Raw genomic sequence first — 18,225 nt, 5'->3', positions numbered from 1 at the left:
ATTCATTACAACAGAATTATCATGCATATTATGACTAACAGGAAATGGCATGCTATGAGTAAACATGTTATTCCCGTAAGGCATGCTAAATGGCATTTGTGGCATACTATATGCAGCATAATAAGGATTAGGTACAAATGGCATATTAGCAAACTGTGCATTCATGTTCTGTGTAGACATAGCATTAACAGGCATGGCATTTATGTTAGGAAATTGAGGCTGCACAGACATGAAAGTAGGCATGATAGATTTGCAATTAACAGACAGATGATTTACACTACCACACTTGACACAGATTTTTCTAGGAGCATATTTATCAGGTGTGTAGTTGTTGTGTTTGTTAATCCCTACTTTACCATTCCTATTGTTTTTCTTTTTAGTCTCTGTTTTTACCTTAATTTTCTCAAGTCTGTCACTTAACTGTTTGACAGTCATGTGACCAACATTAGCCTTTTTCCCTTTCTTAACTTGACTTGACTCTCCTGGAACAAAGTTCTTGAAAATAGACCCATACTTCTCATTCAGCTTAACTAGTTTGGCTTTACTGATGGGCTTGCTCACAGCTGACGGATGAGAATTTTCGTTCTTCAACGGATAACACTTTTTGTTATCCGACGGATGATCCTCATCATCTGTCGAGTCTACATCTGTTAGCAGTCCATCTACCAAATTAGGTTCTAGTTTCTCTTTGTTCTTTTTCCAGGCTTCATCATAGAAAGACTCAATTCCTTGAACTTTGGTGATTTGAGCATGGACATCCCTGGATGTTTTCCATGCTTTAATCACCTCTTGTTCACACTCGAGCTACTATTTTAAAATTTCTTCCTTTTTCAAGGACTCGGTTAATTCCTCCTTAGCAATCTTACACTCAATTCTTAATTTCTCAAAATCAATAAACTGAGACTCAAGCACATTATTCCTCTCACTTAAAAACAAATTGTTTTCTTTGATTTTGGTATTTTCTTTAGTAAGAGACTTAAGTGTAACACGCAAATGATATAATTCTGTAGACATGTCATTTATGGCATCATTACACTCAGCTTTAGATAAATATGCAAGGTTTATAGTAATTACCTGATTGCTTGAGGAACTTGTCTCTATCTTATCAGACTTGGCCACTAGGGCTAGATTGACATAGCTGACATCTTCATCTTCATCCAGACCATCTGCTACCCAGTCATTTTCTTGTGTAATAAAAGCCCTTTCCTTTTGTTTGAGTAGATCAAAGTATTTTTGCTTATAATCCACAGACTCAAACCTTTTCTTACTGGAATCTGACTTCCTACACTCACTGGCAAAATGCCCTGCCAAGCCACATTTGAAACATTTGAATTTTGACTTATCCACCATGTTTCTATTTGGCTTGGCTGCTCCAAAGTTCTTCTTGAACTTGAGCTTGGAAAATCTCCTGGAAAGAAATACTAGGTGCTCATCAATGTCCTCCATGTCATCTTGGCTCAATGAATCTTCACTTTCTACTGCAAGCCCCTTGCCCTTGTTCTCACAGACCTTTGCAGTTGATTCAACAGCTTCCATCTTCACTTCCTTCTCCTTTTCCAACTCAGCAACTAGTGCAATGGATCATCCTTTCTTCTTTCCTCTCTCCATCCTTTCATCCTGCTCTATTTCAAGCTCATAGGTTTTCAGGATGCCATACAGTCTCTCCAAAGTAAACTCTTTATAATCTTGTGAGTTTCTTAATGAGACTGTCATTGGTTTCCATTCCTTTGAAAGAGATCTAAGGAATTTTATATTAGAGTCTTTAGTCTGATAGACCCTTCCATGCAACTTGAGAGCATTTAGTAGTTTTTGAAACCTACTAAAAATGTCAGTGAGAGACTCACTTTCCTCATTGTGAAAATGTTCATATTGCTGAATTAAGAGTTGCATCTTATTTTCTCTAACTTGCTCAGTGCCATCACAGATTATCTGTATAGTATCCCAAACTTCCTTGGCAGTTTTGCAATTGATAATGTTGTCAAACATGTCTGCATCAACTCCATTAAACAGAATATTCATGGCCTTTTTATCCTTCCTGACTTGTTCAATGTCAGGATCAGACCATTCATGCCTTGGCTTGGGGACTGATGGCTCGTTTCCTGTTGCAGCTCTCATTGGAACATGAGGGCATCTTTCTATGCAGTCTACATAGGCCTCATCTTGAGAAAGCATATGAAGATGCATCTTTACCTTCCAATGATGGTAATTATCTTTATCCAGAAAAGGAATCTTGACTCCAACATCCTTCTTGTTCATCCTGCTGAATTGTTTTGATCTTTAAACTCTTTGTAAGTTAAGAGCTTGCTCTGATACCAATTGTTAGTCCCTTAACAATATAGCAAGAATTACAGAAGGGGGGTTGAATGGAATTCTTGAACCTTTTTCTTGAAATAAAAATGTTCAAACTCGAATATAAATATAAGTGTATTGATTAGCACAATTCGGAATAAAAACTTACGTGAATCAAGACACAAGTAATTAAAAACAAGAGTCTTTAAAAAATTTCTGGTGGATTTAAACAATTTCACCAGAGATATATATTATATCGAGAGAACTCTGTGTAATGAACACAGCTGCTTACAAATGTTGAACTACTGAGAATACAGAGAAATGTTAAGAATTCTGCTTACAAATGTTTCTCTATGTGTATCTCAGATCTTAGTTTCTATTTGCTAATTCTTGGTTTATATATTACCAAGATTACAAAGTCAAAAGATAGAATCATTATAAAAACTATTAGTTTTTATCCTTTGCTACTTTGTTCTCTATTACCCAGTTAATAGGCTTCCTCATTCCGTTTGCATACATCTCGATGGATGTGACCAGTTGTCACTGTCAACTGATGTTTGAATTCTTTATCTATTAGGTTCATGATCATCCGTCGAGTTAGTGATCATCCGTTGGATTGTTGATCATCCGTCAGGTACTTTGTAGATTATCCGTCGGGTAGCAATCAGGCACTTGACTTCATTTCACTTATGCAGAATTACAAGACATCATCTATGTACAATTAATCAACCTATTCTGCATATCTAGTTAAAGTCAACATGACTTATATGCTACTATAGAATCTATACAAAGGTGTATGCAGAAATGTGCTACAGACTCATTATTACATAAGCTACTCACTCAATGGATAATAAATCATTATCCGTCGGGACTATAAAGATTTATCCGTCGGGACTAAAATTCTTATCCATCGAGTGCTACATTATTTCACTAAGTAAAATCTACTTAGGTGTTTTGTTTATGAAATCATCAAGTGTAATAACCATGATTTTTGTAATTATATGTATATGCACTTTTTCCCATTTTAACTATTTGGTTAGATAAAAAAAATATTTTATTATATAGATTTGTTATTAAATATAAAGACGCGTATTAAAAATAAACATTTCTAGTTATCCAAAATGTTTAAGTAAGGTTAAAAAAATTGTTTTAATTTATATGTGCATAATTTTAATTTAATATATATTTATTTTATGACTAGAATTTAATAATAGGTGTAGTTATGTTGTGTATATTTATTAGCACGTGTTATGTGTATTTGAAAAACTCAGTCAAACACTACATGTTAACAAAGAGATAATGTTTGTTTAAATTTGTGATCACGTAGGGTATTAGTTGAACCAACTTGTGTATAAATAAGCTATTAGCATATCATTTATCTATGTATAACATCTTCTCTTTTCAGGTACGTTCTATTTCTCATGTTTTTACTTATGTTTTACATGTTTACTGCATACTTATATATATATAATTAAATCACATTTTTTTGAACTTATGTATGACTACTCTAATTCACTTATTATTAGTTTATTTTATTATTTAGTTTCATGGTTATGTGTATAACACTATAGTTTACTTAATTTAATCATTTAGTTTGATGTTGATTATTAAATGTTTTAGTTAACAATCACCATTTTTTTGTAAATATTTAATGCATGAATTTATGTTTATAATTATGTGTTTTGTGCATGCATAATAATTCATGTGTTATATGTTAAATATATGTTTGATTTAGATATGCATTTAGATTAGTGCACCAATTAAATATATGCTCATTTATTAAATTGGTTATACTTATTTTGTATAATGATATTTTCACACGTAAGGTTATGAAAATTTATAAACCAATATTGATATTTTCTCCACTTGCATAATCCTAAGCATATGTTACCTATTTTATTTATATATATAGATAGTAAATATTAAAAGTACATCTATTTTATTCTGAATTTAATAGTTTACATAGACTTAATTTATTATTATTATTATATATAATGTTTTTAAGTGTTGAGTTTTTTTATTGGTCGGTATACTATTTTGAACTATTATATGAGAATGGTCGTATTTATATGTCAATATGAATTTATTTTGTTACTTGTAGTGACATTTAATTGTTATTGTGGGTTAAATTTTATAAAGTTAAAATTTTGTTAGCTTAGTGGCATACACAAATTAACATTTGAATTATTATATTAAGTATGTGTGTGTGTATGTCTAGGTTCATTTTGGCGACATAATTTAGGAGATATTGCTATTAAGGTAAGTTAACTCTTCACACTTTATTTTATTTTAAAATCTTTTAAATATTTTTGCACTGCTTTTATTTTAAAATTTATAGATCAAGTACCCTGTTTTAGAAATAAGAATTCTCAGTGAGCTCTGACTTTTGAACCAGTTAGTAATTGCGTATAGTTCCGGAACTAGCCTTTGATACCTTACTAGGGAGTGCTACTTATGATGCCTTCGGGAGCGTACACTCTATGATACCTTAGTAAGGGGCACATTATTGACAGAAATTATGAACTTTTGATACTGTGTCACCAGGTATTTGTGGCCTTAGCGAGCTGTGGAATTTTATATCTTTTGTCAAATGGATTTTGGAAAATGATTTTTGTTTTATAAAATTATGATACTTGATCCACTAGTGTAGAATTGTTTTCTTGCTGGGCTCTTGGCTCATTACTCACAAATTTTCAGGTGCTTAGCTTTTGGGACATCTTAAAGGTGAACTTGATTTGAGCTTGCTTTGGAATAATATTTTATTGATTATGTTTGTATTGGAGCTGCGTCTCCCAGGATTTGCTTTATTTTCAGCTTAGATGATTTTATTTCTGTCTCGGATTTTAGAATTTTATGAAAAACTAGAAACTTATTCTTATTATGGATTTAATTTGGAGTTTTAGCTGAATATTTAAGTATAATTGTTTTCTGAAAAGTTGGGGTATTACATCAAGTACACAACATATGCACAACAACTTGCTCTTGTGGAACACCCTGCACCACCTGTCTAGTGGCACATATAGCAACTGGGGAAGAGATATGATAGTTATGATAAGACTCTTTAGGTAGTACAAGAGCTGGAGTTGAATCACGTCCGCGAAAGGGCTTGAGGAGTGAAATATGAAACACCGGATGGATCTTGGAGTCGCCAGGAAGGTCAACGCGATAAGCCACGGATCCGATGCGCTGCAGAATTGAAAAGGGGCCATAATAACATTTAGCTAACTTGTTAGAAGATCGGTTAGCCATAGAAAGTTGATGATAAGGTTGTAACTTAACTAAAACCTTATCACCAACCTCAAGTTCAAGTTCATGATGATGAGCATTAGCTTTCTGCTGCATTCTGTGTTGTGCAGTCCGTAAATTCTCATTTAAAGATCGCAACAAGGCATCACGATCATGAAGTAACTCATCCAATGCTTGTATTGAAGTTGAGCTCTCTGAATAAGAAGGCAAAGAAGCTGGTTCTCGGCCATACAAAGCTTTATATGGGGACATTTGTATGCTACAATGAAAACTGGTGTTGTAAGAAAAATCTGCCCATCCTAGATACGCGTACCAAGTGGAAGGTCTGTCCTGCGTGAATGATCATAAGTATTATTCTAGACCATGATTGACAACCTCTGACTGCCCGTCTGTTTGTGGGTGGTAAGCCTTACTATGCTTCAAGGTGGTGCCACTTAGCTCAAAAAGCTTCTTCCAAAAATTACTAAGAAAAATTGGATTACGGTCTGAAATGATGGTACACCCATAGTGTTTAACAACTATATCAATGAAAACAGTCGCTATTTTGGTGGCTGTAAAATGAGTAGGTAAAGCTCCAAAATGAGCGGATTTTATCAACCGGTCCACGACCACCAGAATTTTTGTAAATCTTTGGGACAAAGGTAAACCAATAATGAAATCCATGGTAACTTCCTCCCATACCAGCGATGGAATTGGCAGCAGCTGTAGAAGACCTGCTGCGCTTTGGTGGAATATTTCGTTTGTTGACATAAAAAACAAGTAGCAATGAACTTTTCAACGTCGCCTCTCATTTGTGGCCAATAAAATAGGGAAGAAAGCCGAACTAAGGTCCGTTTTATGCCTGCATGGCCTGCAATCGGTGTAGCATAAAATTTATATAATAAGGATTCTTTCAATTCTGAATATGACTAACATAAAATCTTGTTTTATACCGAATAATACCATCTGTGATAGAGTATTGTGGTGGTAATGCTCCATGTGCATATTTTTTATGTAACTCTAAGAAGTCTGGAAGAGAGTTATTTTCCTTGCGTAGCACCGATAGAAATTTAGGAATCATACGACTTGTTAATAACATTGTATATGTAGATGTGCCAGTGTCAGGCTGCCTTGAAAGTGCATCTGCTGCGCTGTTAACCCTACCATGATTATACTCGATCTTAAAATCATATCTCAATAACTTGAGAACATAAAACTACTGCTCTAGAGTCTAAATAACTTGTTGGATGAGCTCCTGAATACTTTTTTGATCAGTGCAGATAATAAAAGAATGACCCAGCAAATATTGATGCCACGTATGCACTGCTTCAGCAATTACATGAAGCTCTTTAATATAAGTTGAAGATACTTACAATCGAGGGTCTAACTTTTTGCTGAAATATGCAATCGGGTGGTCAGCTTGCATTAACACGGCTCTAATGCCAACATTAGATGCATCAGTTTTTATAACAAATTCTAGCTGGAAATCCGGTAAACAAAGAACTAGTGCTTTAAGCATAGCTTGCTTAAGAGATGTAAAAGCCACCTCGGTCAAAGAAGACCAATTAAAGCTATCCTTGCACAATAAATCTGTTAGAGGGGCTGTTATAGAGGCATATCCTTTAATAAACCTGCGGTAATATCCCGTAAGGCCAAAAAACCCCGGAATTGTTTAATATTGGCAGGTTTAGGCCAATTAACCATGTTATCTAATTTATGAGGGTCATCCTTAACACCAAAGGCCGTAACAATGTGCCCCAAATATTCAATGTTATCCCGACAAAACAAACACTTGGAGAATTTCAAGAAAAACTGATGTGTGTGGAAGCAATTAAGTACATTACGCAAGTGCACACAATGATCATTTACTGATTTGTTGTAAACTAAAATATCAACAAAAAAAATGATAAACTTACGTAGATAAGGAGCAAATAATTGATTCATGGTAGCCTGAAATATGGAAGGACCATTCGACATCCCAAAAGGTAGTACAAGAAACTCAAAATATCTGTCATGAGTCCGAAAAGCTGCCTTGTAAACGTCACGATTGGATACCCTGATTTGGTGATAACCAACCCGCAAATCTAACTTACTAAAAACACAAGCACCTCCCAACTCATCAAGTAGCTCATCAATAGTTGGAATAGGAAATTTATCTTTAACAATGACTACATTTTATGCTCTATAGTCCACACAAAATCGATATGATCCATCTTTCTTTTTAACTAGTAAGACTGGTGATGAAAAAGGAATATGGCTTGGATGAATTATTCCTTGTTCCAATATTTCCTGAACCAATCGTTCCATTTCAGCTTTCTGGAAGTGTGGGTATCGGTATGGTCGAACATTGACTGGTTTAGTGTTTGGGAGCAAGTGAATTTTGTGGTCAATTACTCGATGAGGTGGTAAAGATGTTCGTGTATGAAATAATTGTACGTACTCCCGAAGAATGTTATTGATGGAAGATGGTAAGTCTGATGGAAACATAATTGTCTCGCTCACATTCAATGAAAATTCTTTCTCTTGGGCACAATCATGTACAGAGATAAGCTCAAAAAGACCTTGTACCTCGTCGTGGGTCACTAACGCTTGTAACTGATTGAAAGATAATTTGTGAGACAGTAAAGATACATCACCGTATAGCATAATAGGAGAACCATTCCATCTAAGTTCCATGGTTAATGCGGCATAATCATGTGACACTTAACATTTGTAACCACTGAATTCCAAGAACAATGTATGGACCTTCAATAGGTAGAACATACAGATCCATGGAAAATACATGACCATGAATAAGCAAAACAAAATTGGGACAATAGAACTGACAAACTAAGGAATCACCATTACCAATATATACTCTAAATGTGCTAGTTGTGTGCACATCCAACCCCAACCTTTCCACCATTGTAGGTTTTACAAAGTTATGAGTACTACCACTGTCAATAAGAACTTGAACTTTATGCCTATTAATTTCTCCAATAAGTCGGAGGGAACTTGGATTACCTTGACCAACAAGAGCATTTAAACTTAAAATATCATCAATGACAAGTGACTCATCATTAGAATCATTAACTTCTAGAGAATTTTTCGCGCCATCACCTTCTCCATCATCATTTCCCAACATTAGTAAGAATTGTTTACGACACTTATGAAATGTGTTCCACTTTTGATCATAATTGTAGCATAACCCTTTTTCTCTTTTTTCACGAAGCTCTTGCGAAGATAGACGTTGGACAGGTAATGTTGCAGGAGGAGTACGAAACAAGGGGGCCATTATAGATGTAGTAGTTGATAAATCGTTGGATACATTACCACCACTCGGATTCATATGCTTACTGTCGTGGCAGAATAACCAACTGATTTCGGTGGAATGGAAACGTTAAGATTGGTAGAGCTCTTGGGGTTACACTTATACACCGGATAAGTAGCAACCTTAGTATCATCTCCTCATGCTTCATACAATCTAGCTAAAATAAATGCCTCCATTAAGGACGTAGGACGAGAAATAAGAAATTCTCGACGTATATCAGCTCGAAGACCTGTAATGAAGAAAGAAACCAAGAGAGGCTCAAAAATACATGTAACCTTGTTCATGATATCCTCAAACTCAGCCTGAAATTCAGCAATTGTGGTTGCTGGGTAAGCTTGGACAATGTGCCTTGATGATCTTCATAAATATAATCACCAAAACATAACTTGAGTTTTTGTAGGAATTCAATCCAATTGGTGAGTAAGTTGTTTGCTTTCATTCATTGATACCACGCAGAGGCTTTACCTTCCAGATGAAAAGAAATAATTTGCAGCCTATGAGAATCTAAAGTTCCATGAAAGTCAAAAAACTCGTTAATCCGGCAAGTCCAACCATGTGGATTCGTCCCATCAAATTTTGAAACTTCTAGCTTCATATTGTGTAAGGGAATAACAGATTCATCAGCATTTACAGAGGATGATCCGGACCATTGGAAAGTTGATTCTTCTGCAATACTGGAAATGGACCCATTGAATTGAGATTTCATACCACGATTCTTCTGCATTTACAGAGGAAAGTATTGCTCCATACCACGATTGACGACCTCTGACTGCCCGTTTGTTTGTGGGTGGTAAACCGTACTATGCTTCAAGGTGGTGCCACTTAGCTCAAAAAGCTTCTTTCAAAAATTACTAAAGAAAATTGGATCACGATCTGAAATTATGGTACGAGGAAACCCATGGTGTTTAACAACTATACCAATGAAAATAGTCGTTGTTTTGGTAGCTGTAAAGTGAGTAGGTAAAGCTCCAAAATGAGCGAATTTTGTCAACCGGTCCACGACCACTAGAATTGTTATAAATCCTTGGGACAAAGGTAAACCAATCATGAAGTTCATGGTAACTTCCTCACATACCAGCGATGGAATTGGCAGCGGCTGTAGAAGACCTGCTGGTGCTGTGGTTGAATATTTCGTTTGTTGACACAACAAACAAGTAGCAATGAACTTTTCAACGTCGCGTCTCATTGGTGGCCAATAAAATAGGGAAGAAATTCGAACTAAGGTTCGTTTTATGCCTGCATGGCCTGTAATTGGTGTAGCATGAAATTCATGTAATAAGGATTCTTTCAATTTTGAACAATGACTAACATAAAATCTTGCTTTTATAGTCGCTAAAATTGTATAACTACAACTTCTAAGTGGTTATAGAAACGTCTTATAAATTATGCAATATTGTATTATACAAGACATGCATGCATAATAACAAGACTAAGTCAAATTGACAATTTATAACTACAAATATTGATTATCATACAACTGAATCTTAGGGTTGTCAATTTGACTTAATCTTGTTATTATGCTCATAATTAATAAGACGTTTTATGAAATTCTGCATGACCAATTGTACTTGTATAGCTTTTATAGTCGCTAAAAGATCTTTCTCATCCATATCTCTCTCATTGAAAGCACCAATTGATACGCTCACCTGTATATTGACAATTGAACATACCAGAGCGACACCCTTCGAGTGAGTGCCGACTCCTTAGAACTTAATAATAGAAAAGAGGAAGAAAAGTCTTGTTCATAATTATTCATGATCTCCTAATACAATCTAAACAAATACTTATGCTACACTCACGCCACTAACCACAAACTCTAGTCAGTTAGAGTATCTCCAACGAGATGCACCTGTTAGCTAAAAAGTCTATGTGGTAGTATCATATACATATTAGCTAAAAAAAAGTACCCCTCCAACCCTTACACCTGTTAGCAATATTTTTACATATCTTTTATCCCGTCTTCTATATTTGTTGATCCTGTAGCCATTAGCTAAAAAGATCCACGTCAGCTTTCTGCCTAATTTAAACATCTCTCTACCTAATTTAAACCTAAACTCATTGATACATATATATATATATATATATATATATATATATATATTTATATTATTTAAAACATATATTTTAAAACTCTTATTTTATATTTAATATATGTAACTTTAATACTTATATTAAAAATTCTAATATTATATTATAATGAACTATGCTTCATTTATAATTTCTATATATTTGTAAGTAATGTTTCTGTGTATTAATTTTATTATATTTATAATTGTAATAATTTTATAATATTTACTTTAAAATATTTACATAAATCTAAAAAAATAAAAATATCTTCATTTTAAATAAATGTTTTATGTTCAATTGTATTGAATATAATTAGCTTAAATTTATTTTAATTGTATATTTAAAATTAAAAATAAAATAATATTCTGAATATAGCTAATGAATATAGCTAACATCACTAGAGTATAAACCCTTACAGGTTCAACAAAATTTTAGCTAAATATATTTTAGCTAACAAGTTTACCTAATAGCCTTGGAGATGCTCTTACAACTGAATCGAACCATGTTTCATGTTTTATACCCTTCTAACCACGTGGGTTTTTTTCGCACTCGTGTGGGCCTCGTAGAGTTGTTCTCTAGAGCCTTGGGCTCATTATTTTTGGCCGTTGATATCATATTGGGCTCCATATCCATGTATTCAGGTTGTGTATCAAGACATGACCATACAATTCTACCATTTAAAACCAACTCGTATTAACATGGATGTGCCCATAATAATGTAAAAATAACAAAAAAATTGAAACCAAAATGTATAAGTATCATTGTCCTATAATAAAATTATAATGTAAAAATAACAAAAGACTTGAAACCAAAATGTCTAAGTATCATTGTCCTATGATAAAATTATAATCACTGATTTAGGATAAAATGTTTGTGTATTACATAAAGTTGTAATTTGTCGATTTACATTAATTGTTTATTTTTAAAATGTATGATAATTTTTAGTATGATTGACACTTTGTACTCTTAATATCTTTGATTTTTCTTTTTACTAATTAATTACACACAAACACAAATTCATAGTGTTAAACTCACGATCTCCTACGAGTAAACTGCAATGCCTTGGTGGCAGTGTCCTTGAATTTATTAATACAATAAGTTGTTTTTCAAAAATTTATTTTGGAGATGAGTAAAATATATTTATTTTTAGTGTTTATCTAAAACTTAAGTATCATATTGATACAAGTTGAATATATTGATATGTTACAGCTGGGAATTTATAGGAGTAAAATGATAAATAGAACAAGTGATAAAGATAAGTTTTAACTAAGTGATAAACTAAAAGATACGTGTATATAAATAACTAATATCTAGCTGCAGGAATTTAGTGATAAGGTTCACAGATTGTAGGACATGAACTCTTCCAATCTGTTCTGTTGTTATTGACTGTGTCGTGTCCTGAGTTGTTGCTGTACACTCGGATAATACATGTAATACCCCCTCAAGTTGGAGAGGGAGAAGCGTGAGGACGAACTCCCAACTTGCTAGCTAATCCGCGGAATTGGTCTGCACCAAGTGGTTTTTTAAAAATATCGGCAAGCTGGTTTTTGGAAGCAATGTGTGTTGGTGAAATGAGACCGAAGAGCACCTTTTCACAAACAAAATAGCAATCGAGTTCAATATGTTTGGTGCGTTCATGAAAGACGGGATTAGCATAAATGTGAATGGTTGCTTCGTTATCACAGTAGACTGGAACCGGTGCAGTAAAAGAAATACCTAAATCAGTGAATAAATAATAGAACCATTGAATTTCAGAAGTGAGATTGGCTAAGGCTCGATATTCTGCTTCAGCTGATGAGCGAGAAACCGTAGGCTATCGTTTAGACTTCCAAGATATTGGACTAGCACCAAGCATAGTAAAATAGCCAGTAGTGGAGCGACGGTTTGTTGGACATCCTGCCCAATCTGAATCAGTGTAACCTTGCAACTAGAGGTTATTGGATGAAGAAAGGAATAAACCATGATCAAGAGATCCCTTTAGATAACGAAGAATGCGGAATGCAACATCCATATGAGAAGTTCGAGGGTGCTACATAAACTGGCTTAAATAATTGACCGAAAATGAGATGTCAGGTCTAGTGACACTAAGATAGATTAGTCTGCCTATTAGGCGACGATAAGTACTCGGATCCGGAAGTGGATCACCGGTGGATGGTTGTAATTTGAGATGTTGTTCCATCGGAAAAGGTGAAGATGTGGTGTTAGAAAAACCATAATCATGAAGTATGTCAATGATGTATTTACGTTGACATAGAATTATGACAGATGATGATCATGAAACTTCTATCCCAAGAAAAGAACGCAGATTTCCAAGGTTTTTGATAGAAATTTTTGATTTAAGGTAAGAGATTAATGAAGGGATAAATACATTATCGGAACCTATGATGATAATGTCATCAACATAAACAAGGACATATATAGCCATTGTGTTAGTTTTATAGAAAAACAAGGAGTAATCAGCACGAGATTGATGAAAACCTTGATCGAGAAGCGCAGAGGAAAATTTTGCGAACCACTTCCTAGAAGCTTGCTTAAGACCGTAAATTAATTTATTTAAACGAAGAACACGAGTATCGCCCTTTTTCTGAAAACCAGGAGGAAGGCGCATGTATACTTCTTCTGAGAGATCTCCTTGTAAAAAGGCATTATTGACATCTAATTGATGTAGAGGCCAATTTTTGACAGCAGCAATAGAGAGAAGAGCACGGACTGTGATAAGTTTGGCAACTGGAGCAAATGTATCATAATAATCAATGCCTTTTTGTTGAGTGTATCCTTTTGCAACAAGGCGAGCTTTATATCGATCGACATAATCGTTAGGAGAGAATTTAATTTTATAGACCCATATACAACCAACGGCTTTCTTTCACGGTGGTAGTTGAGTAATTGTCCAGGTTTTATGAAGTTCCAAGGCTTTGATTTCGTTCGTCATTGCATCCTTCCAATAAGGATATTTCATTGCCTCGTGAAAGGTTTGTGGCTCAGTTGCAGAGATTATGGATACTAAAGCCTTTTGATGTTGAGAGGAAAACTTCTTAAAAGGCATGGATATTGTGAGTGGGGATGGAGATGATACCGTGCAAGTATTAAGTGAGTAGTGATAGTCTTCCATCCAACATGGAGCACGATGACAACGAGTAGGAAGAGGAGCAGGAGAATGAACATCGAGCGAATTGTTAGAAATAGGAGACCCGGAAGAATTTGAATAGGGAAACCTGAGGAGAAGGATTAAGAGAAGATAATAAATGAGAAGTATCATCTGAAGTATTGGTGGTTATACAATGTTCCGTAGATTGTTCTTCAGGAGAATCATCATAATATGATGATGTAGGATGATGAGGAGTTTGAAGAAAATCAGGTTGAGGAGATTATGCATTATTGTAAGGAAAAATATGTTCATAAAATTTGACATGTCGAGAGATATAGATTTTCTTGGTAAAAAGATCTAGATACAAGTTGATATGTATTGATACAAGTGAATATATTGATATGTTACAACTGGGAATTTATAGGAGTAAAATGATAAATACAACAAATGATAAAGATAAGTTTTAACTAAGTGATAAACTAAAAGATACGTGTATACAAATAACTAATATCTAACTGCAGGAATTTAGTGATATGGTTCCCAAATTGTAGGACATGAACTCTTCCAATTTATTCTATTGTTATTGATTGGGTCATGTCCTGAGTTGTTGGTGTACACTTGGATAATACATGTAATAGTTTAGAAGTTATCCGGTACCTTTTTTTATTCAAAAATATGTTTTGGAGATGAGTGAAACATATTTATCTTTTGTGTTTAGACATAACAAACAAGTTATCAAGCACCTTTTTAGGGGATAAGAAATAAAAAAGGAATTTGTAATATTAAATGTTAAAAAGGGGAATTTTAAAAGAAGGGAAAATGGATTTTTTTGTCACCCAACTTAACGTATATTTAGGAACTTACCATTCAACTATTATTTTTTTTCTTTTACTCACTAATGTTAGGTCCGTATTTGTTTTTAGTCACTAACGTTAGGTTCGGATTTAATTATTACCATTATGTCAATTTTTGGTAGCATTATTAAAATATAGTGGTAGTCTGTAATATTTTAATGATTTGATATATGTCTATATCTTTGTATATAGTACTCCATATAGCCCCAAGACGTTTACCTTGTTGATGAGAGTTTGACAAGCATTTTAAGGCTCCTAAAGATGTAGATTCATGAATTATTTTTAATTTTTTTCTTATAAATAATAATTTAACGTTTAAATTTTTATATACAAAAAAAATCTTAAAAATAAGTTATAAAACTATGTTTGTAAGAAAAATATCTTGTGAGAGTTGTTTGATTTAATACCAAATTCACATTATTACAACATTATTATATTTTTGTGTTTATATATATACTTATTTCACAATTCTATTAGAATGGATGCGTTTATAGTTTTGATTTTGGGTCGGTAAGAGTTGTATGAACGAGTTGTGATTGGTGATTTCATCGGGTTTTTGAAAGTGTCGTTTGGTAAAATATTGATATGTAATTTTTTAATTTTTTTATAAGTACTTTATGATCAGTTTGCTAATTTAATTATATTGAATTTTTTATTTTTTTATTTCCCAATAATTTTAGTACGGATTGCCATGCCTCATCCTAATAATTTTGGTGTTGAGCTTAGTACCCCACCTAAAAAATAACAGACGTATATGAACTGATTTTATGCGTCTGTTTACAATGTATATATATCTGTTCTGACCAGATGTTTAAAATAATATGCGTTATTCCTATAACATACGTATATAATTCAGACATTATACGACTCCTTCATATGAATCTAGCAAACACATATAAGTTTTCTTACAAGACACATATAACACTTTTTGTACTAATTATCACTATATTTTAATAATGTTATAGAAAATTGACAAAATACTAATAATCAAATCCGAACATAACGTTAGTGATTAAAAAAAATCTGAACCTAATATTAGTGAGTAAAACAAAAACAATTATAATTAAGTGGTAAGTTTCTAAAAACACAATAAGTTGGGTGACAAAAAAAATCATTTTCCCTTAAAAGAAAAATATAATTTGTACGATTTTGAGGGGTGCCTAAATGTTAGAAGACTTTTTATATAATACTAGTTGGTACAGGGCCGAGATTAAAAATTATATTAAATTATTATTTATACAGAATTAAATCTTAGGATAATTCGCGCGAAACACATATTAAAATAAATAAATAAATGTTGTAAACTTATATTATCAAAAGAAATCGAAGTCAAGCGTAATTAAAAAAACTTATTATATAATTCTTTTTTTGACTAATTTGGCTTAAAAATCTAGTTATAGATCTAGATCTGACCTAATTATTTTACTTTTTATATTAATATAACATGTTCGTTTTTACTAATACGATTATTTAAAATTAAAATTGACCCTTGAATAAATATTAATAAATAGAAATAATGTACGTAGAAATCAATTCGTGTTAGTTGAGATTTAATTATATAAAATTTTAAAAATAGTTATCTAATTTTTTAGTGAGTATCAAGATTTAGTAATTTTGTATTCTAATAAAACATGATTTCGCTTAATAGTATAGATAGTTGATAACACGTGCGAAGCAGAACAAAATATCGAATTTAGTATTTGTAGTGCAAAATACATATCGAAATTTATAAATCAATATGAAATATTAAATTGGTACTTGTAAAGAATAATTATGTAGTTAAAAAGGATCGAATCAGATATGAAATTTTCCATAATAATTCTAGTTCTACATTATTTTACTTGTTATAGAAATCTAACATGTTAATTTTATTTTTTGAAACGAACTGTATAATTATCTTTGAATGAAATATTTGTCATTTTAGATAATTAAATATTAATTAATATTATTTGATATTTATCTTATAATTATCTTTTTTAATAAAGTAAATTTAATATTACTTAATTATTGATAAAAAAAATATTTTTTAAATTAAAAAGTAAATGGACACTACTATCTCATCTCATAGAAAATAAAGTTTAAAGAGAATAGAAGTCAATTTGTATTACGTAAGTACCAAAATTTTTTATTTTGATAATTATGTACTTTTGTGTTGCAATAAAATATTTTATTGTTTTTACTTTTTAATAAAGAGTATAAATTTTAGTTATCTTATTAATCAAATATTTTTTATTTTAGATCATTTATATTATTTTTTAATTTTTTTATAATTAGCTTTTTCAATTACATTATTTAATATTACTTAATTAATAAAAACATATTTTTTAAATTTAAAGTAAATTGATGTTTGGATAAACACTAATTGATAAAAACAAAGTTTAGATTGAATAGAAGTTAATTTCGTTAGGTAAGTACCAAAATTTGGTAATGTGGTATTTCAGTATTTTTTTTGCACCAATAAAATATGGTTTCGCTTATTTATAAAGAGTACAGATTAAAAATCTAACATATTGATTTTATTTTTTGAAATGAATTGTATAATTATCTTATGAACAAAATATTTATCATTTTAGATAATTTAATATTATTTGATGATTATCTTATAATTATATCTTCAAGATAATTTATTTAGTTTACTTAACTATTGATAAAAAAATATTTTTCAAATTAAAAATAAATAAACGCTTGGATGAAAAACAAAGTTTAAAACAGTAATAAAACACGGTTCCGCTTGTTAATAAAGAATATAAATTTTAATTATCTTGTCAACCAAATATTTGTTATTTTAAATAATTTAATATTAATTAATATTATCTTATAATTTTTTCATAATTAGCTTTTTCAATATACTTCTTTTAATATTACTAAATTATTGATAAAAAATATTTTTCAAATTAAAAGTAAATAAATGTTTGGATAAATACTTTGTTTTTGAAATGATAAGATAAACATTAACTAAGTTTATGATAGAATAGAAGTTAATTTATATTAAATAAATATCAAAATTTGATAATTTGATATTTCGGTATTTTTATGCACCAATAAAATATGATTTTAGTTATTAATAAAGAGTATAAAAATAAACAAATATTAGTCGGAGAATTTTGCTTATTGTCCGTATCCATTTAGGCAAGTTGTTAAGTTGCACATTTTGCATCCTGTAGCAAATAAAGGGAAGGGACAAGTGCTGACCATGCCCTTCTCAGGAGGTAGTAGGAAATTGTGCTAACTAACCAGAACAGGACGAGAAGTTTCACCCACGATGTTAATAAATAATCAGTACCATTTGATGCAAACAATCAGTTTAAAATTAGGTAGGAACACATGAAACCGCACTAGATTCCAAAAATTAAGACACTAACTATGCTTGCAAACACGTTGGACAAGAAACA

At 32.0% G+C, this 18,225-nt stretch overlaps 1 protein-coding gene across 1 annotated transcript; it reads right to left on the bottom strand.

Moving 5' to 3' along the window:
* Positions 1 to 5,238: 5,238 nt before the first annotated feature.
* LOC141664668 (uncharacterized) lies at positions 5,239 to 8,190 on the bottom strand. The gene is made up of 5 exons (XM_074470621.1): positions 7,955 to 8,190; positions 6,888 to 7,145; positions 6,478 to 6,674; positions 5,911 to 6,020; positions 5,239 to 5,865 (listed from the first exon to the last, which is right to left on the bottom strand). Exons 1-5 carry the CDS (start codon positions 8,188 to 8,190, stop codon positions 5,239 to 5,241), a joined length of 1,428 nt encoding a protein of 475 aa, XP_074326722.1.
* Positions 8,191 to 18,225: the final 10,035 nt, after the last annotated feature.

The sequence above is a fragment of the Apium graveolens genome, chromosome 6 (genome assembly GCF_009905375.1).
Source record: "Apium graveolens cultivar Ventura chromosome 6, ASM990537v1, whole genome shotgun sequence".
Classification (NCBI taxonomy): Eukaryota; Viridiplantae; Streptophyta; class Magnoliopsida; order Apiales; family Apiaceae; genus Apium; species Apium graveolens.
This window is presented reverse-complemented; position numbering and strand designations above follow the sequence as displayed.